Genomic DNA, 21,347 nt, shown 5'->3' with positions numbered 1-21,347 from the left:
TTCTAGTGGCAATTCCAGGTTTTTTTTAATACATACGAAAACTAGACTGTTGTATGCCTCCTACATTTTAGAACTAACAGCTGGGCAACAGAACAGAAGATCCTTAATATCAGAATATGCTGTGGTTTCATTTTTTTCTTGGAGAGCTCTTTTTATCCCAATGAAATAATTAGATGTATATTCCCAGTCAGTGCAAAAAAGCCTGGATATTGTAATGTGTGAATGACTAACAGGGTACTCTATAAGTAAACATATATCATTAAATATGGAGGTGCAAAGTACAGTACCCAGTGGGCAGAATTTCATCTTCAAACAGGGTAAAGGATGTTCTGTTTAGGGGCCTTCCTTTGACTGCCCTTTTGCTGCTTCTCTCTATTCCTTTGATTGATTGATTGATTGATTGATTGATTGCTTCAAAAAGTCTTAGCATAAGTGCTTGTAGTGATTTGCAGCCTGTGTTGGTTGTGCAGCTCCACTATTGGGTGATTGCGGTGCCACAACACTCAGTAGTGGCATGAAGTCTATTCTGCTGGATAAGTTGCGCTTACTCAAAGGATTTGTCTTCTAGAAAAATGAAAGTGAATGCACTTGTTTTTTTAAATCAAAAGACTTAATTTAAAATAAACCACATGTTGTTGTTGTTGTTTTGAAAGCTAATCTACCTTGTCACAGAATAATTTTTATTCCAAAATTGGCCCATTGCTAGGCTGGTAGAAGACAGAATTGTGAGACCTCTGAAACTATTTAAAAGAAAAACCATGTTCTCCTAATCTAGGCCCCCGAGGAGAACAACCCAACTGATTCCTTTTGGCTGGAGAAATAATAGCCTTTCTGAGAGATGGACTAAAGAATTAATAAATGTATTAATCTGTAAAATATTTGCCATTTTATTGAATAAAGCTCAACTTTTTTCCATTGACTTAGCTCAATATTAAATCATTTTTAATTCAGAGTTTTCATCAAGAGTAATTTATTTTGATTGAAAGTTTTAATATGATTCACAATTTAAATCCATCCAGACAAGTTTTTTAATAACGTTAAGATCGTAACAATTTATCCCTGCTAAAGTCATACATTTCCTGCAGTTGCTTAAGTTACAATAAAAGCCTAAATGAATTTTAGAAATATCAATAATTGTAATTGCCACCAAAACATCATATCTCCTAAAATTTCATAGCTCTAGTTATTGTAGCTGTTAAACTGCAGCTGCCCACATTGATGTTCTTGTACTTGCATTCCCCAGGTGATCTGTACCGTGGGAAATGCTGCTAGGAGATAAAGTGGAGTGAATTTGCTAAAGGAATGGCATTTGCTTACGCTTGCATCTTATTCCTTGTCAGTTATAGTTGTTTATAAAAACAACTGGATGAGTGTCTGGCAAGTTTCAACCCCCCCCCCCCCCCCCCCAGTGACGGATGCAGTCCTCCTGGATTGCTCAGTGGAGCATTTTGCTGTGTGGGGAGTCCCACATACTTCAAGAGGCAGAAAATGAGTTTTCTTTCCACAGCGAAGCTTTCAAGATTGTATCTGGGAGATGGTCCTGCATCAAGGTGAAAATATTACGCTTGTAAAGCTTGACAGTGAGCCAGCTGTGATTCTCCTCTGAACATCTGAAACACAAGGCCAATTAAAAGTTTGTGATTCCAGAGGGAGAACGTGCAAACAGGGGGACTCTGTAGTAGTTCTGCCTTGTCATTTTTCTGTGGCAGATTGTTCTGAGGGAGAGGGAGCCCTCATTTTAGGAAGAAAGGTGTGAGAGCGAGGGAGGCAGTTTACTTCTCTTAGTATGCCCAAGTGTGGATGGGAAATTGGAGGCTGCATATTAGATTGGTTTGAATGCCATTACCTTAAGTACTTCAGTTGTGTGTTTTTTTAAAAAAATCTAATATTCATAACCCACTTTATTGTGCGCAAAAAATTCCAAAATGCCTGCCAGTAAAACCATTGAAAATTCCAATATAATGAAATGGATGTCGTAAGAACAAGGTCATAATAGCAGTAGATTGGACAAGTAAAACATAAAAGCAGCGTTAACCAAAACGCCTAGTAACAGTTGAGACCATGGGTTGATTCCACCCCTGAAAAGCGGTCCCAGAAGGTTGGGCAACTGTCTCAAATGATGTGGCAAGTGATGCTGGAGTCTGAAGAGGAATTAGCAAAAATGGCGACCCTCTTTCACCCAGCAGAAGCCTCTGCTGGATCTCAGTCTCTTCTGCAAACAAAGCGAGCCTTTCTGCTTTGCAGAAGGCCAAGTCTGGACCCGTCCCAATGATTTCAATAGGCATTCTTATTTATCATATGCAAGCGTAACTTTGTTATTATGTGAGATGTGTTGCTTTTAGATCAGGGTGGGTGAAAATTAAAATAAGATGAGGCATAGGGAAACTTTTAATTTCCAGGGGGTTCATATCAGTGGTGGGTGCAGCCAGATGCAAAAGTGGGAATCTAGTTTGAAGCTGTTTCTTCAAGCCTAATATTTCCATCCAAATTGTGGCACGGGTTTGGCCATGTCCGGGGAAATGCATGTCCCTCCAAAGGTTTCCTAACGCTGCATTTGATCTTGGAAAAAAACCACCCAATTTGTTCAAGTCTAATTGCAGTGGGGGGAAGTTTGGGGGAATAAGGTCATGCTGCGAAACAGATGAGAAAGTGCCTGGGGGCCGCTGGTTTTTCACCCCTTTGCTTGGATTTTGTTGCAGTTGTTCTGCTGATCCATCTTTTTGCCACAGTGTGTGGTTTACTGGTTAGAGGGTCAGTCTAGGACCTGGGAGATCACAGTTCAAATCTCTACCCAGCTATAAAGCTCTCTGGGTGACCTTGGACCAGTCACTTCCTCCCAGTCCAGTTGTGGGGATTAACTGAAGAGCAGGGAGAACACCTTGAGATCCTTGGAGGAAAAATAAATTATTTAGCCATGAATCCAAATGGTACATCATCAACACCCCCTTATATGTGTGGGGAGCTACTTTGATTTGTCCCACTGTTTGGACCACCAAATGCCACTGAGAAGAGACAGTGTTTCTCTACCACAGTGATCCATGCGACGGTCACCTCCAGGCTTGACTACTGTAATTCGGTCTATGCGGGGTTGCCTTTGAAGCTGTCTCAGAAACTCCAGCGGGTGCAGAATGCAGCAGCGAGGCTCCTCACGGGGTCTCTGCCTTGGGGGCATATTCACCCAGTGCCTTTCCAGCTGCACTGGCTCCCGGTGGAGTACAGGGTCAGATTTAAGGTGGTGGTTTTGACCTTTAAAGCCCCTCACGGCCTAGGACCCTTGTACCTACGGGACCGCCTCTCCCAGTATGCCCCACAGAGAGCCTCAAGGCCCATAAATAGCAACACCCTAGTGGTCCCGGGCCCTAAGGAAGTTAGATTGGCTTCAACCAGAGCCAGGGCCTTTTCAACACTGGCGGAACGCTCTGCCTCGTGAGACCAGGGCCCTGCAGGATTTCTTTCCACAGGGCCTATAAGGCAGAGTTTTCCTGCCTAGCCTTTGGCTTGGAGCCAATTTGATTCCCTCCCCCTCTTTCTTTTTCCTTTTTCCTTTCTCCTGTGATGAGGCTGCATTTTAATATTTCAATATTTTAATTTTTGTATTTTAATCTTGTTTTTAAGTTGTATTCATTCAGCTTGTTTTTATTATTGCTTGTTAGCCGCCCTGAGCCCAGCCTTGGCTGGGGAGGGTGGGGTATGAATCAAAATTATTATTATTATTATTATTATTATTATTATTATTATTATTACCTGTGAATGGCTGGTGGCACTGGATTCCAACTTCCACCTTGGAGGACCACATTTTTCCTCCAGTAGTTTCATTAGCAAGAGAGGTGCCTTTCTAGCCCAGCCTCTTGGGCATATTATATCCAAATTAAAACAGGTCCTGCCTCCAGCTGGGGAGAGCAAGGAGCTCCTCATGGCGTGGCCCGTTGTCTGATGAAACAGGGAAAGACAGTTCACTGATAAGGAAAATCCTTCATTTTGGTGTAGATGCCTAATCCCCAGCATCATCCTGGCTCTGCTCTCTGAGACTTGTAACTCTAATGGCATATGTTTAATCTGCTGAGGAGACAGCGATTAGAGCGACCCCCACACAACTCATAAAAAGCCAGATCGGAAGAGTAACTCATTGTCTCAATTTACAAAATGAGAATGATCATTAAGGGAATCTTGGCTGTCTGAAATGGAAAATATATTATGCTTCAGAAACACAAACTATATTAAATACCCAGCTTGGTTCCTGAATATGTTTGGAAAAATCAGATTGTGATCTGTTGTGAGCTACACGTTTGAAGTGCCTGGCTGCACTTTTGTTCAAATGGGGAGGGGGGAGAACTGTGTAAGTCATCTTGAGCTCCTTGGAGGAAGGGCAGGATATAAATGTAATAATAAATAAATAAAAATGTTTTCAGAAGCCCATATTTAAAGACAGATGAACTCAAATTACCCAGGCTTTAACAAGACAACCTAAAGGTTTTATGTTGCATTGACTTCAGGATTCCTGAAAACCCTTTTCAACTTTTGTCCACTTTCAGGCATCACATCTTCTAGCAAGGGAATGCACTAAATGGAAAATGAACTCGTATCTAAATTCCATCCTTCGTTAATTAAACCACCTGCATTAATTAAAAGGATACAGAATCACAGCGAGGAGGGCAGGAATAAGGCAAAGAGGCAAAGATCCAGTAAGGATTATTGGACCCAAGGAGGCCTTTTATTCCCAAAGTGATGCTTTATTGTCCAAAGAAGACTTCAGCCCAGCTCTCCTGCATCGATGATCAATTATCATTTTAATTGTTAATATTGTAGGTTTCCTGGTTAAAATTAAATCCAAATCCAAGCATTTTAAACCGATGCTTGCAATTTCTTAAAGCTGAACCAAAGAGCCAACAAACTCGCTTGGTTCAAACGTATCAGGAAACTGGAGAACAAGTCATAGGGCAGCCTTTCTTGAGAGTGCGGCGGGGGAAAGTAATTTGGCAATTAGGCTTGGAAAGAAAAGCTAAAGTGTTTTCTTCAAGCTTAATTGCTGAGAGAATTCTGTGTGCATGTTGGGTGACCATGCACACCTCTGGTGTATGTCCCCTAGAGCAGGCGTGGCCAAACTAGGCCCTCCAGATGTTTTGGGACTACAACTCCCATCATCCCCAGCTAACAGGACCAGTGGTCAGGGATGATGGGAATTGTAATCCCAAAACATCTGGAGGGCCGAGTTTGGCCATGGCTGCAGAGGGTTGGCCAAGCCGGGATGCATCCTTTAGGCCAAAGAAAAGTTCACCACTTCTGTAGGGTGATGCGAAAGCCCTTCAGCATGTGATAACGGAGCTAGATGAATACTTCACAAAAGGAGATAGCTCTCATCACAGTGGTTTGGTGGCTCCGTAACTAGTTTAAATGAATGAATGAATGAATGAATGAATGAATGAATGAATGAATGAATGCCTTGTTTCACAGTGGTATCAACCTATGCTGATTTTGCGTCCAATACATTTGGACCAGCAGCACTCCCCGTTCTGTTAGCTGCTGTTGATGTTTAGCTTACGGGTGTCTAGCATGACAGCCTGTCAGTATTCCAGTCTCCTGCAAATGCACTATGGTCGATTTGCTAGAGGAAGTAGACATTTGGAAGCACTCAAAATCCTTGTAAAAACATAAATGATTCACTAATCCTGCTTGCATCTCTTGCACAAAATAAAATAGTTTGCTAACAAGTGATAAATCAGAGCTTTTAATTGCGCATTTTAATATGCTTCCATTGGGTTTTAGTTGATGTATCAATTGTTTTATCAGTGACTTTATTGCCATCGCAAAACCTGGAAATAGCAGCAATATTCACTATTTATCCTTTACCTCTTTATTTGTTGGTATTGATGGCTCTTTGTCGTGGCCGTATGACACTTGAGTACAGTTTGCTAAATGCTCATTCGCCTTTTCTTTTTGCTTGGCGAATTTCGTTCAGACATTTGGCACACAGGTAAGCTGTTACAGGTGGTGGAAAAATGGTTGCCAGCTTCACGAATGATACCTTTAGCTGGGCATGCAAAATGTGTGAAATATTATTCATTGCTCTTTGCCATTTTACATACCAACTGACAAATTAAAATCAGTAAAACGTTTATGCAATCAACACTCAGCTTAATAAATTCAGAAGCAGCGCTGGCACAACAGTTACCATAGAACCAGCATAAAATTCTTAAAAAGCAGTATGGAATCCATAAACGGAACTAAAACCTAGCAAGGGGGACCACATAGGAGGCTGTCTTAAACCAAATCTGACTGGGAGGCTGTCTTAAACCAAGTCGAGTGCCACTGCCGGCAAGCGATGACAATACAGTCCTACCTGGCGACACTGGGGCTTGAATCAGAGATGTTCTGTACACAAGCATGTCTGCTACCACAGATCTTTAGCCCTTTCCCAAGCATTTGGATAGGACGCAGGTGGCGCTGTGGGTTAAAGCCTCAGCGCCTAGGGCTTGCCGATCGAAAGTTCGGCAGTTCGAATCCCTGCGGCGGGGTGCGCTCCCGCTGCTCGGTCCCAGCGCCTGCCAACCTAGCAGTTCGAAAGCACCTCCGGGTGCAAGTAGATAAATAGGGACCGCTTACCAGCGGGAAGGTGCCAGAGCAGCGATGTCACGCTGGCCACGTGACCCGGAAGTGTCTCCGGACAGCGCTGGCCCCTGGCCTCTTAAGTGAGATGGGCGCACAACCCCAGAGTCTGTCAAGACTGGCCCGTACGGGCAGGGGTACCTTTACCTTTACCTTTAAGCATTTGGATAGCTCAGTCAGGAGAACATGAGACTCTTCATCTCAGGGACATGGGTTCAAGTCCCACGTTGGGCACAAAGATTCATGTGTTGCAGGGGGTTGGACTTGATGACCTTCGTGGCTCCTTCCTCCCAACTCTGCAGTTCTATGATTAAATCTTAAATTGTTTAAAAGTTCTGGGAGAATACAGGAGAGAGACAAGTTTTGTTGCAACTGGGGTGCTCCTTACCTTATCACCAGCATTAAAACTCAGCTCATACACAAACATAGTACCCATTTTCCTCTTAGTAAATGAATTTGAATCACTCTTTGGCAGAGTCTTTTGGAGCAACTTTATTCTCTCTTGACCATGCTTATCTTAACTAGAACAGGAATATCCGGTCTCCCATATTGTTGGACTACAACTCCAGTCAACCCAAATCAGCATGGCCGATAGGGGAAATGATGAGCTTTATGGTTTAACATACTGAAGGCCATGAATTTCCCATCTCTAGGCTAGAGTTTAGGGTATTTGACAGTGTCTGAACCCCTGTCTGCTGTAGCAGAGACTGGAACTTCTGTCAACATTTTGCAGATGGTTTATTTTTATTTTGCTTGGGAAAGTCATATTAAATGTATCTGCCTTCACACAACCTGAAGGTAATCTGAAAGAAGGGTTGCTGATCAGGTTGTTTACACCTTTCCCTCCTTAATTCTGGCAAACAAATATCAGAAGCTTTTGAATTGTTTTCCAAAACATTTAAAAATAATGTTTTACCAAAGGTGGGGATGTAGCAAAAAAAAGAAAAAAAAAGCAAAAGCTCTTAAACTGCTTTCAACTCTTCTGAATCTGGTTGCTCCAGATGAATTTCTGTTTCTAATCTGTAGGGAATACAGTGGTACCTCGGGTTACATACGCTTCAGGTTACATACGCTTCAGGTTACAGACTCTGCTAACCCAGAAATAGTGCTTCAGGTTAAGAACTTTGCTTCAGGATGAAAACAGGAATCGTGCTCCGGCGGCGCGGCAGCAGCAGAAGTCCCCATTAGCTAAAGTGGTGCTTCAGGTGAAGAACAGTTCAGGTTAAGAACAGACCTCCGGAAAGAATTAAGTACTTAACCCGAGGTACCACTGTATACCTTGGAGGGAAATGACATGTCTTGTTCATGGTGGTGATCCCTGAGAAATTCCCTTCTGTATAATGAAATAGTGTTAGTTTGAAGTAAGTTTCTCCCACTCTTCCCTCCACCCACCTTTTTCTACTTGGGTGCAGGCTCCAGCTGGGAAAAGTACGCAGGACACAGAAAGTTTTGGTAAGGATGGGGCTGAAATGTACAATGGATTGATCACCTCCCATTGAAGTTAGCAGGTGTGGATTTGCACTTCCATCTTAAATCATCGCACACTCTCTCTTGCTGTAGCATGTTGTCATCCTGTTGTACAGAATGATCCTATTTTTCCGATAACAAATGTCTTCTAAAGGCCGTATAGCAGTGGACACAATAGATTGATAAAAGTTTTTATGCCGACATTTAATTTGCCTTGAACTTTGGTTGGGTTTAGTGATTCAGTTAACTGTGTGAAATGTCTTGCAAACATATTTTGTATCCAGATACTATGAAAACATGTTCTCCCTCTTTTCCCCAACCACCCATTTTTTTCTTATGTTTCTAAATTTAAACACATAAACCTGCTGAATCCATCCAAAGGCCCGTCTAGTGCAGCATGCTGTTCTCACAGTGGCCAACCAGATGCCTACAGGAAGCCTGCAATTTGCAGAGCACTACTTTGTAGAGTGCCTTACAGTCTTTCTCACTTCTTTATATTCCTCCTGTAGGAAAGCCAGCCAGAGGCTTGCCCAAGGCATAAGCACCTAAGCTCAGCTGGAATTTGAGCCCAGGTTTCTTATGTCAAAAACAACACACTGTCTGCTGGACCACAATAGCTGCTTTTCAGATTTGCTTTCTGTTCTCTCCTAGCTGCCTAAACTAACACTGGTGATTAAATGGTGATTCTTCTTGTAATTTCAGGAGGTGGCACAAGCAACAACTGAAAGACAGAGAGGAGCAGCAGAAGGCGGGGGAAGATTCGGATGATAGCGATGCTGAATTTGCTGAGGGTTTTAGAGTTCCAGGTTTCCTTTTCAAAAAACTTTTCAAGTATGTATGCTAAAGTAGCGAACAACAATTCATTGCTATAAGTGGTTTGCTAATGTATCAGTACAAACTGGGTAGCTAAAGTCTATTATGGCTTTCTGCAGCCAACTGAAGAACTTGAAATCCATTGTGGTTATACGTTTGTGTTGTGTTGTAGCTGCCAAATTCATAGACATGTGTCCATCCTACACAAGCATAGTCAGTGTGTAAAACAGAGAGATCACTCCATTCATGCCGTTAGTCTTTCCATTCAGTCCTTTAGCAAATGATTCATAGAATAGAATCATAGAATCATAGAGTTGGAAGAGACCACAAGGGCCATCGAGTCCAACCCCCTGCCAAGCAGGAAACACCATCAGAGCACTCCTGATATATGGTTGTCAAGCCTCTGCTTAAAGACCTCCAAAGAAGGAGATTCCACCCCACTCCTTGGCAGCAAATTCCACTGTCGAACAGCTCTTACTGTCAGGAAGTTCTTCCTAATGTTTAGGTGGAATCTTCCTTCTTGTAGTTTGGAACCATTGCTCCGTGTCCACTTCTCTGGAGCAGCAGAAAACAACCTTTCTCCCTCCTCTATGTGACATCCTTTTATATATTTGAACATGGCTATCATATCGTCCCTTAACCTCCTCTTCTCCAGGCTAAACATGCTCAGCTCCCTCAGCCGTTCCTCATAAGGCATCGTTTCCAGGCCTTTGACCATTTTGCTTGCCCTCCTCTGGACACGTTCCAGTTTGTCAGTGTCCTTCTTGAACTGTGGTGCCCAGAACTGGACACAGTACTCCAGGTGAGGTCTGACCAGAGCAGAATACAGTGGCACTATTACTTCCCTTGATCTAGATGCTATACTCCTATTGGTGCAGCCCAGAATTACATTGGCTTTTTTAGCTGTCGCGTCACACTGTTGGCTCATGTCAAGTTTGTGGTCAACCAAGACTCCTAGATCCTTTTCACATGTACTGCTCTCAAGCCAGGTGTCACCCATCTTGTATTTGTGCCTCTCATTTTTTTTGCCCAAGTGCAATACTTTACATTTCTCCCTGTTAAAATTCATCTTGTTTGTTTTGGCCCAGTTCTCTAATCTGTCAAGGTCGTTTTGAAGTGTGATCCTGTCCTCTGGGGTGTTAGCCACCCCTCCCAGTTTGGTGTCATCTGCAAATTTGTTCAGGATGCCCTTGAGTCCATCATCCAAGTCGTTGATAAAGATGTTGAATAAGACCAGGCCCAAGACAGAACCCTGTGGCACCCCACTAGTCACTCTTCTCCAGGATGAAGAGGAACCATTGATGAGCACCCTTTGGGTTCGGTCAGTCAGCCAGTTACAAATCCACTGAGTGGTAGCATAGTCAAGACCGCATTTTACCAGCTTCTTTACAAGAATATCATGGGGCACCTTGTCAAATGCCTTGCTGAAATCAAGGTAGGCTACATCCACTGCATTCCCTTCATCTACCTGGGTTGTAATTCTGTCAAAAAACGAGATCAGGTTAGTCTGACATGACTTATTTTTCAGAAATCCATGCTGACTATTGGTGATCACAGCATTCCTTTCTAGGTGCTCACAGACTGTTTGCTTAATGATCTGCTCCAGAATCTTCCCTGGTATTGATGTCAGACTGACTGGGCGGTAATTATTTCGGTCATCTCTTTTCCCCTTTTTAAAAATAGGGACAACATTTGCCCTCCTCCAGTCTGCCGGGACTTCGCCTGTTCTCCAGGAATTCTCAAAGATGACTGCCAGTGGTTCTGAGATCACATCTGCCAGTTCTTTTAATACTCTTGGATGCAGTTCATCTGGCCCTGGAGACTTGAATACATCTAAACTAGCCAAGTATTCTTGTACTATCTCCTTAGTTATTCTGGGCTGTGTTTCCTCTGCTGAATCATTTGCTCCAAATTCTTCAGGTCGGGCATTGTTTTCTTTATCGGAGAAGACTGAGGCAAAGAAGGCATTGAGGAGTTCAGCCCTTTCTGTGTCCCCTGTTTGCATTTCAACATCTTCTCCTCTGATTCAAGCATCTTCTCCTCTGATTCAAGCAGCGTAGCTTGTGAGCTGCCTGGCTGTAACACTTCATTGAGCATGGTGGTCTTGAGCAGTGTTTATCGCTTCCCTGGACCTCACTGCTTGGTTTACAGGTTCGTCACCAACTGCTGGTGGACTTAAGGGTGTGTTACGCTGCTGTAACCAGAATCTAAAAATGGATCTATGATTAGAGAAACCCAAAGAGAATTCAACCAAGACGGGCAACTAAATATGAGTCTTGGCATGATAGCCGTCCCTAATGAAGGGTATCCCCTTGCAAGCATGAGTCAGCTGGCAAAACTTCCTGAGTGGTTAAAAAGATCAATTGAGCTGAATGATTTGTCTGACATGCAATTTAAAAGATAAGATCTCCCCAGCAGGAAAAGGAGGTTGCCATCATTAAGCATTAGAGGCTCCTCTGACCACACTGGAGCGCAAAGATGGCAGCAGTGAATCCCGAAGCAGATTGATCAACTCCCAGTTAGTTTGTTTCTGGCTCTTAATTTTTCTCAGCAGGTCTTCTGAAAACTTTATCCTTTTCTAGGGTTTGTTTTCGCTGAAGTTGAATGAGGGCAGTCCTGAAAACTCCATTTTAGTTTCTGTGCTTTGCAGTTTCAAAAACATATTTGGAAAAGAGAAGCTAGAAATGGGAGAGTAGAAAGTGGCTTGCCCATTTCTCCTCCCAACTCTCAAGCATTCTGTTCGTATATCAAGTATTAATAGAATAGAGATCTATACCAGTTGCAACCTACTGTGTCTCTCTGAAAAGACTATGAAATATGCTAAATTCTATGCAGTTAAGAGGCACTTTAAGGCATAGGATGTTGAGAGCTACAAGAGACCATGAGGAAGAGGCCAAAACTTGTGTATGTGACTTGGTAGGTCCTACTGGGTGTTGTTTTTTAAATGGAGAATTTGGTCTATTCTTTTTTTAGGCTTTTCTCTGCATCTAGGGCTAGAATGGCAGGCCCAGAGCTCAGTGTTGGAGTCCATCTGGTATGTGAGGAGAGATGGGCTGTATCCCTTCCCATGATGCTCTGCTTGCTGCTGCTCTTCTCTCTCTTGCATGAGTTTAGCTTCTTGGTTCTGATACGTTGCAGAGAATGAAATGAGCAAGGACTCCTGTGCCTTGCTCACTCTCGGCAAGAACTCACTGTTTCCCTCTGTTCGGCAGATGCCATCTGAAGGGAGAAGGAAGACTTTGCCACACTTACCTGCTCCTCTAGCAATCACACTGGTTGCTCATCATTGTACATCCCACACCCCATGTGAAGAAATGCTTTGTTTTGCAATATCAGGGGGAGAACGGTCTCTGTATCCTTGTGCCTACTGAAGTGAAAATGTTAAGAAACTAGCTTGTTGAGGGATGCGAGTAGGAATCTACAAAAGGCACCCTTCCAACTGTCAATGGGAGAAAGAGGGCAATGGTTTGAAATAAACAATAGGCTTTTCAGTTGAGCTGAAGAATTTGGCGAGCTTTTTGTGAGGAGTCAGCATCCTCAGATGAGAGAAGGTGGTGAGAGAGAGAAAGATTCTTTTTTAAGCCAAAATTTAGATCATGTCTCATGTGTGCAACCTGCCTTAAAGCCCTGGGGATAGATTAGCAAGTGAGCCAGACGTTCTCCACACACTACAGATGGCAGAAGACCCCTAGGGAATCACTCGCTAATCTAACCTGATGGAAATATGTTCCTTCTCCCAATTGGAGTGCTTTTGGGGGACCATAATCTCTTTCTGACCTCACTGACCACCCAGTTGAGGCATGAGATGGAATTACAGTATACTGTCATCTTTCACGCATTTATCCAACTATTCCTCTGAACAAAGGAGATTCTTCCCGCAAAACTTCTGTTTTGGCAGAATTTTACATTCTTGGTTGAAAACCACCCCTAAACTTACTAGCAGGCAGTTTGCAGCCGTTGTTTTTGTACTCCTAATCTGACCTAACCTATATCATTGTTTGTATTTGCTGTATCCATCCCTGAAGGACAGCTCTTCCCCTGCTCCCAACCCCTTTCATCTAGGTTGACAGCTATCTTTTATCTCAATGCTGCTTACGTAAAGAGAAGTTGCTGGTGAACTGTGCCCAAAGCATAGCCCATCCTCCTGCTTCCAAATAGGGAGAGACAAAAATTAGCCTGGATAGTTCAGCTGCTTAGAGCGTGGTGCTGATAACGCCAAGGTTGCAGGTTCGATCCCTGTATGGAACAGCTGCATATTCCTGCATGGCTGGGGATTGGACTAGATGACCCCCCCCCCCCGGGTTCCCTTCCGACTCGACAATTCTATGATTCTGTGTTTTTGCAATTTGTAACTTGTGTAATTTAGCAAGAACAGCCTGGTAAGTTTTCACTGGCAAAGGAATTACTGTTATTTTTAAAACCTCCCTCTTCTTAGTTTGTAGCCACTGTTTACTTTTTGTTCCTTTCCGGCACTAGCTGTTGGGCTCCTGGGCATGGAACCACTCCGCCACATTCCACTGTGATTTAACAGTCCTCCTATATGTTGGGCCACGGAAACAATTGCACTTACTGTTCTGAAGAACCAGAAGGGGCCGTTCTAGCAATATTTATACAAAACGAAATAAAACACCCTCCAATTATCACGTCCCGGTTTAATTAGATGTACTTTTAACATTGCACAAAGAGCGAGTTCATCACATCCAACGTCCAAAGGCATAAAAAATGCATAACGCTGTAAATACAGCCTTCATGTAAAACACATGCTGCAGCATGTTACGGTAACTAGCTTCTGAGCATTGCAAATGACTAATTCATGTGTTTGTCCTGTTGCGGTCTCTTGTTTGCCATCTGATTTTGCCCTTTTGCTTGCAGGTACCAGCAGACAGGTGTTGGGTGGCTCTGGGAATTGCACTGCCAGCAGGTGGGAGGAATTCTGGGAGACGAGATGGGATTGGGCAAGACCATCCAGATAATTGCTTTCTTGGCAGGTCTGAGCTACAGCAAGATCAGGACGCGTGGTTCAAATTACAGGCAAGTGCTCTTCCGCAGACTGTCAGTCTGTGGAACGCGATGAATATTTCATTGGATGTATTGCCGTGGAGGAGGGCCCCGTGAATTATTAATGGCATTTCAATTACAATATTCCTTTAATTCTTTTAGCGGGGGACATCAAAGGAAATTTTTTTTACGAGACAATGGAGCTGGAGGGCAGGAAAAATTAAACATGTAACACTCTTAATGAATTCCAGGCATTGATGCTTCATTTTGCAGATGAGCCTCGCCAGTTATTTTGGGTCAATACTATGTCTTAAGGTTATAGAGCCCAAATGGATTGCTTACCAATTCAATTATGTTAATATTGATAGTTTACACAGTATGGAATTTTCAATTAGGGGTAATACCTTTAGGTCAACTTATTACGTTTTTACTTTAAAATATTTGCTCTGGCAAGAGACCAGTGGACTACTTTCATAGGCAGTTACAGTCTTCTTTGGGATGCTGGAAGTGAGAGTCAAGAGTGAGCAGGGATCCTCCTTGCAAGATCCTTCCTTGGGTCAGCACAGACAACCCACGTTCAAGTAGAGGGAGTTCCCGCTTTCTTTTCTTATACAACCTGCTCCTTGTTGTCTTCCTCTTCCCACCCCATTCGCCTGGAACCTCAAGTATCAGTACAGTGGTGCCTCGCAAGACGAAAAGAATCCGTTCCGCGAGTCTCTTCGTCTAGCGGTTTTTTCGTCTTGCGAAGCAAGCCTATTGACGGATTAGCAGATTAGCGCTATTAGCGGTTTAGCGGCGCTTAGCGGCTTAGAAAAAGGGGGGGGGGAGGAAAAAACCCCCACAGGAACTCGCAAGACATTTTCGTCTTGCGAAGCAAGCCCATAGGAAATTCGTTTTGCGAAGCACCTCCAAAACGGAAAACTCTTTCGTCTAGCGAGTTTTCCGTCTTGCGAGGCATTCGTCTTGCGGGGCACCACTGTAGTTATCAGTCCAGCAATCGGAACAGTCAGGGGAAAATGTCTTGCAGCCCCTGGAAGCCCTAATGGGCATTCACAAATTCGCTGCTGATTCAGGTGCCCCTGGCTGAAACAAAAGGGGTTCCCAGCAGCCCCCAAGAGGCTGTTACTTATGCTGCTGTCTGGAGAACTAAGCAAACAACCATGGCTGTTGCTTAGTGTATCCAAGCCTTAGTCTAAATAAGATAAGATCCTGTCTGGATTTGCATTCCTTGACTTGCAGACTGTGTGGCATGTAGAAGGCACATAGAAGCCTGATTGATGCATGTAGTACCTTCTATGCACAAGGCTATTCCAGACTGTTATGCCTTACTGAGTTTCCTCTCTTTGTGGCTGTTGCACAGACGGTAGACTGGATTGAGTTTGTGGCATTTTTTCTGTGCTGGTAATTATTCCTAGTAACTTTATCTGCTACATCCCTTCATATGCTGTTGCTTTTATTTCTCTACCACGATCGCCCCCTGCCACTGGCTCTTGCAGGCATTATTTCAAAATTGGGATCAGCCTGGTTCTCTAAATTTAACCTGCAGTCCTCTGTTGTTTCTGTGTTTTACTGGTTTAATTGGTTGGAAGGAGAAAGCTAGCATAGCTTCCCCAAAACTTTTCATTTAGTGTTGTGGCTGTTATTGACTCCAACTCCTTAGCATCCCCCTTTCCATTGTCTTCTACAGCATCATCCTGCCATTTAATTTTATAGTTTTGCACCCATTTCATAAAATCATGGAATTGTAGAGTCATCTAGTCCATCTCTTCATTTCCAACTTGAATACAGTTGTTCTGATAGCTCTCATAATGCATTGCTGCTTATTTCACGGTGCTGTCATCTTGTGATCTCTTCTAGGTTCCAAGGGCTGGGTCCAACAGTGATTGTGTGCCCAACCACAGTGATGCATCAGTGGGTGAAGGAGTTTCATACATGGTGGCCTCCGTTTAGAGTTGCAATTCTACACGACACGGGCTCTTACACCAATAAAAAGGTACCTGCTCATTCAGGATGCTGCAAATTCAGACCTTCTCTTTCTCCACTGAATAGGAACAGCTTGCACTTCTTTCTTTCGAAAGTGTCGTGAGAATTTTGTTGCCAGTACTGAAGATGACCCTTGAAGTTTTAGCTTTGCTCACTCCCTCTCATTGTTAAATGGAATGCATGTTTTTCCCCATGAAACACCTTGAGAGTTTTTGTTGCTGTGTGACATTGAGCGAGCTGTATGGTGCAGCGATTCAGCATCAGTGAAAGCCCAGCCCATCAGGTCCTCCATTTTTATAACCCCCCCCCCACACACTCCTCCCTCCACCCAAATAATTTAAGGACAAATACAGCACAGAGGGCTTAGCACCACTGCTATAGGTTCCGTCATACACAAAGGCCACCTTTTTAATGATACTTATAGGGTTGCTACTTTTATATCCATGTCTGCCTTCGTTCAGCACCAAGGTCTGTGAGTCGGGTGTCCCAGCAAATAGTTTTCTATGGAACTTGTTGCAGCAAGGTGTCTTGCCTGGGGTTCTTTTTCTAAAAAAACAACAACCCCAAACTTGCTCTTTTCTCCCTCTCCTTGCTGCTTCTCCACTCAGAATTGCCCTAGCTTCTGTTGCACATGCGTACATGCTTTCCGTAGTTCAGCCCTTAGATCAGTGATTAGTTAGGCTGGCCTTCCCTGTGCAGCTGGACTTGGCAGCTGATCTCACCATTCCCCATGCCCCTTGCAGACTTTACCATGATCTTCCCGTCTTCAGGGAGCACTTGCCTAGGAAACCTGCAGCAGTGCAACCTCCTGAGTGCTAATCTTGTGAGTTTGGGGGCAACGTTGCAGACGCCTGGGTGAATTCTTGGGCTCTTGAGCATCTTGTTTACTTATCTAGAACGGTTATGGGCCATTTCATATTCCAGAAAGATCTCAAAAGTGGCATGCAAGATAAAAATACAAAATTACACGCAGCGTTAAATATATTGAAAAACGGGTCCAACAAAATTGCACTATGGTGTGGCTCTCGTAGCTGATATCATCCTTCTGGAAATGCCCGGGTAAGCATAAAAGTTTGAAGCAGGTAGAAGCACAAAATTGTCGGCGTCTGTCTGATAACGTGATGAAGTGCATTCCACAAAGTAGGGGCTGTAAGAGCAAAAGCTCCACTCTGTTATTGAGAATCATTGCCGCATATAGTGATCAGCGTCGGTGGTGTTTCCATGATACTATTGCACATCATAATTATTTACCTAGACTAATAACTTATTTATTAGTCTGGAGAGATCGAAAACATGAGCCTCAGGCGAATGATACACAGCAGCGAAACGGCTGGAGTCTCCACTCCGGGAGCTCGCACATCTGCACTAAGCCCATGGTGAATCTTGGAGTGACGTGTTGCGTTATATACACAAATGGATCAGTCTGATAAATTGTGCTGATAGTTTTCTGAGGTTTAGCTAAGTTGGTGTTGTCACCTCCGAGGATCTCGCTTTATCTGGGAAGCACCGAAACATGCACAAAGGGTCCTCTGCAAAGATTATTGTGTATTTAAACACACCCGGACCCCTCGTTTTCTCACCTGCAATTTTCCTCCATCGCTACTGCTCTTTTGCAAGTTAAAACTAAACAAGACAACTGTACTGTTAGGAGGTTAGCTGGCAGCGGGAGTGAGCCAAGCTGAAAACCAGGCAGGTGGGCCAGTCAACCAGCTGGCAAACGAACTAATTCCAGAACTTAAGCATCACATTTTCTGCGGTGATCACAGGAATTGTGGCTTTTTTGGGGGGGAGGGGGGAACGATTCTTCTAAGCCCAAACACTTCCAGAGTAAAATGACAGGGCAAACTAAGCTCCCTCCAGCTGTTGGTTATCCCTCCGCAGTGGTAAGGGATGGGGGAGCGGGAGAGTTGTTTGTGAAGCTGGAGGAAGTGGCTGGGAACGGGATTTAATTAAACATATGCCATCTTGATTTTGTGAGCATTACGTGCAAATACTCACAGAACTCCCTTAGGGTAGTTTTTCCCCATGTATTTACAAAGGGTTGTATCTAACACTGTGTATACACAGTCCCACTTACCACAAGAGACTTCCCTTCCATTTCTCTCCCCGGGCGCCATCGAAATCTTTTCCGTAGGGTCCTCTGATCCTCTGGAGCATTGCGCACGGGGCCGGTAGGGGGAATTCCATTGCGCAAGTGGAAGTCTGCTGCGCCAGCATTGGATAGGATCCAAAGAATTGAATACTAAAGAGAGCAGGGGGCTGTTCACCAGTCCCTGTAAATATTCTCCAATGTTCAAAGGACACGGTTTATTGGCATGCCCAAGAGCTGGGAATTTACTGAACTCCGGTAGGGGAAGCTTCTCAGGATTCTGTTGAGAAAGTTGTAGACAGCACAAAGATTCCATGTTCCGTTTATGAGCGCACACCAGTCTATTGTTCACATACTTGTAAATATGTGCCACAAGCATAGAAACGAGCACCCTGCAAGGCTCTCAAAGGCCACAGAGGGTTTTGCCCACTAGCTTCACTGAAATCAGAGGTGGGGAAGATGTAACACTCCAGGTATTGCTAGACTGTAACTCCCTGGCTGTTGATCATGCTGGTGGGACTCGGGGGAGTTGGAGTGCAACAAAATCTGGAACATGCCCCCATTGGCTATCCCTGCTTTTTTCAGCTGGAACTCAGTTCTGGCACCTCTCAGGTGGGTTCCAGCACCTTTCAGGTGGGTGCCATTGCTATTCTTAGAGAATCAGATAGGCGTTCATGGTGAATTAAAGCACATATTTTTCTAGAAAAATAGCACTGCATATGTTGTTGTTTAGTCGTTTAGTTATGTCCGACTCTTCGTGACCCCATGGACCAGTGCACGCCAGGCACTCCTGTCTTCCACTGCCTCCCACAGTTTGGTCAAACTCAAGCTGGTAGCTTTGAGAACACTATCCAACCATCTCGTCCTCTGTCGTCCCCTTCTCCTTGTGCCCTCCATCTTTCCCAACATCAGGGTCTTTTCCAGGGAGTCTTCTCATGAGGTGGCTAAAGTACTGGAGCCTCAGCTTCAGGATCTGTCCTTCCAGTGAGCACTCAGGGCTGATTTCCTTCATGGATCACTGCCTTGCCGTGGCGAAGGGGCTTGAATAACTCAGAAAAGCTATGAACTATGCCATGCAGGGCACCCAAGATGGACAGGTCATAGTGGAGAGTTTTGACCAAACGTGATCCACCTGGAGCAGGAACTGGTAAGCCACTCCAATATCCCTGCCAAGAAAACTCCATGGACAAAGACAACAGGCATTGCATATACCCAATCCTATTTACCCAAGCCATTGCTCCCAGCAGCCACCCCAACTAGGTCTTAAAACGGCAGGACTTCTCTCTGATCATTCAGCAGCCTTAGCCGTTTGTGAGTATTCAGTTCTCGAAATGTCATATGTCTTGATTCCTGAGCTTAAAGCTGTTTGTTTTCATTATTATCTGAAGCCCCTTCCCACCCACTTTCAAAAGGGGCCAATATTTTGTTTAGCTATAGCAGGGTTTCCCAAACTTTGGGTCTCCAGCCGTTTTTGGACTACAACTCCCATCACCCCTAGCTAGCAGGAACAGTGATCAGAAGTGATGGAAATTGTAGTCCAAAAAGAGCTGGGGACCCAAGTTTGGGGAAACCTGAGCTGCAGAAAGGATTGTGAGCATGGTGCAGTCCTGATCTGGGCACCAGCAGAATATGGACATAAGGTTACAAAGGGAGCTTACTATCTGAACAGCTCAGAAGAGGTCAGGCTAAGCAGTAGAAGGGGGCTGAGAAAAGAGATGTCACTACGACAGAAGTCGGAGGAAGAGTGGGGAAAGGATACTGTGGCAATGTAGGGTGGCACTTCTCATTTAGTAGCACACATCTCTGTGAAATCTTGACATCTGTTTTGTTCTCTCACCATTCGTATCTGCTCCCAAAGTGTATAAATCCCTTGGCAGAAACTTCATTAAGTGCAGAGTTAAGGCATAAGGCTGGCACAATTTCAGGGCCAGAAGGCATATTGATGTAAAGTAGTTCCTTCTCTCAGTAGACCTCTCTCTAAAGCAGAGCAGAGCAGAGCATGTGCAGTATTTCTTCAGCCCTTTATTTTTCTTGACAAAACAGATTTTAGAATAGCACACCTACTACGCTGACCCTTTCGCTCTGTAAAGTTTAGTACAGTGGTGACTCGCAAGACGAAAAGAATCCGTTCCGCGAGTCTCTTCGTCTAGCGGTTTTTTCGTCTTGTGAAGCAAGCCCATTGACGGCTTAGCAGATTAGCGCTATTAGCGGTTTAGCGGCTTATCGGCTTAGCGAAAGGGGGGGGGGGGAGGAAAAAAACCCCGCAGGAACTCGCAAGACATTTTCGTCTTGCGAAGCAAGCCCATAGGAAATTCGTTTTGCGAAGCACCTCCAAAACGGAAAACTTTTTCGTCTAGCGAGTTTTCCGTCTTGCGAGGCATTCGTCTTGCGGGGCACCACTGTATATGTTTTCACAGTCATTGCTGGGTAACCTAGGAGCTCTTCCTTATGTCTTGGGGTGTGCTGGTGGAAGCAGGTTCAAAATACACACGTGCTAAAAAGCATTTATGCAGTAACATAGGGGGGAATTAGGGCACCAAACCATTTCCCTTCTTCCACAAAATCATGTGTCTCATTACAAAAGTTAAAGCTGTTAGGGGATTGCTCTGGCTTTTACCTGCTATTTTAGCTGCCATCCTCATTTAACCTGACGATAGAAGCTGAAAACCTGACTGTTTTTCCATCCCAGATTCTGGCTACTTCATAATCCTTAGTCTTATCCCATCCTGCTTTTCTGTGTCAGAAGTGATTGAAGTGGCTGTAAAAGGCTGTAGTTGTGGAAATTGAATTTTAAGAGAAGAAAATATTAAAAGCCCTCGCCTGTGATGTTAGGAGGAAGGTATGTGTTTGTCGGTCAGTTCCTGGGTAGAAACGGGCAATGATGAAATGCGGAAGCAGACGCGTCCTTAGAGCACAACATTGAATATGCTTATAAATTATCGGAGAGTTCTGTCGGGGTGGACCACAAGGTCCCTCTGAGCTCTGCAAATCCCTTTCCCTTTACAGAACTCAACAGACTTTCGTGTGGCAAAGCTTACATTACCTTAACCTGAACTGGGGGAAGTGGTCGGTGATGAATTGCCTTTCTGTGTTTTTCCTTCATTGTCAGCACAAATCCTTGTTTAATAAAAGATTTGGCTTGAAGGAAATTTTAATTAATTACAGGTTCAGTAAATCCTGAGTAGGACTCTCTGCTGTGCTGTGTCTACAGTGAATGGCCTTCATGTGCCTTGTGTTTTTACTCCTGTTCTCTGTGCTGCCTGACAGTGTGATTTATGGCTGTTGTTTTCTACCACTACACTGTTTGCCCTCTAGGAGGGATTGGTCTCCTGAGCCCCCATAATAACAGGAGCACTTTCACAAAACATCTTTTAATGACAACATTGTAGCAGCC

General features: G+C 44.1%; 1 protein-coding gene across 1 annotated transcript in view; it reads left to right on the top strand.

Moving 5' to 3' along the window:
• ERCC6 (ERCC excision repair 6, chromatin remodeling factor) overlaps positions 1-21,347 on the top strand; it is a 52,142-nt gene that overhangs the window by 9,545 nt on the left and 21,250 nt on the right. The window contains exons 5-7 of the mRNA XM_079975094.1: positions 8,773-8,901; positions 13,756-13,914; positions 15,739-15,874. Coding sequence (XP_079831220.1) covers positions 8,773-8,901; positions 13,756-13,914; positions 15,739-15,874 — 424 coding nt within the window. The remainder of the gene's footprint in view (positions 1-8,772; positions 8,902-13,755; positions 13,915-15,738; positions 15,875-21,347) is intronic.

This window comes from Podarcis cretensis (genome assembly GCF_951804945.1).
Source record: "Podarcis cretensis genome assembly, chromosome: 5".
Taxonomy (NCBI): domain Eukaryota; kingdom Metazoa; phylum Chordata; class Lepidosauria; order Squamata; family Lacertidae; genus Podarcis; species Podarcis cretensis.
This window is presented reverse-complemented; position numbering and strand designations above follow the sequence as displayed.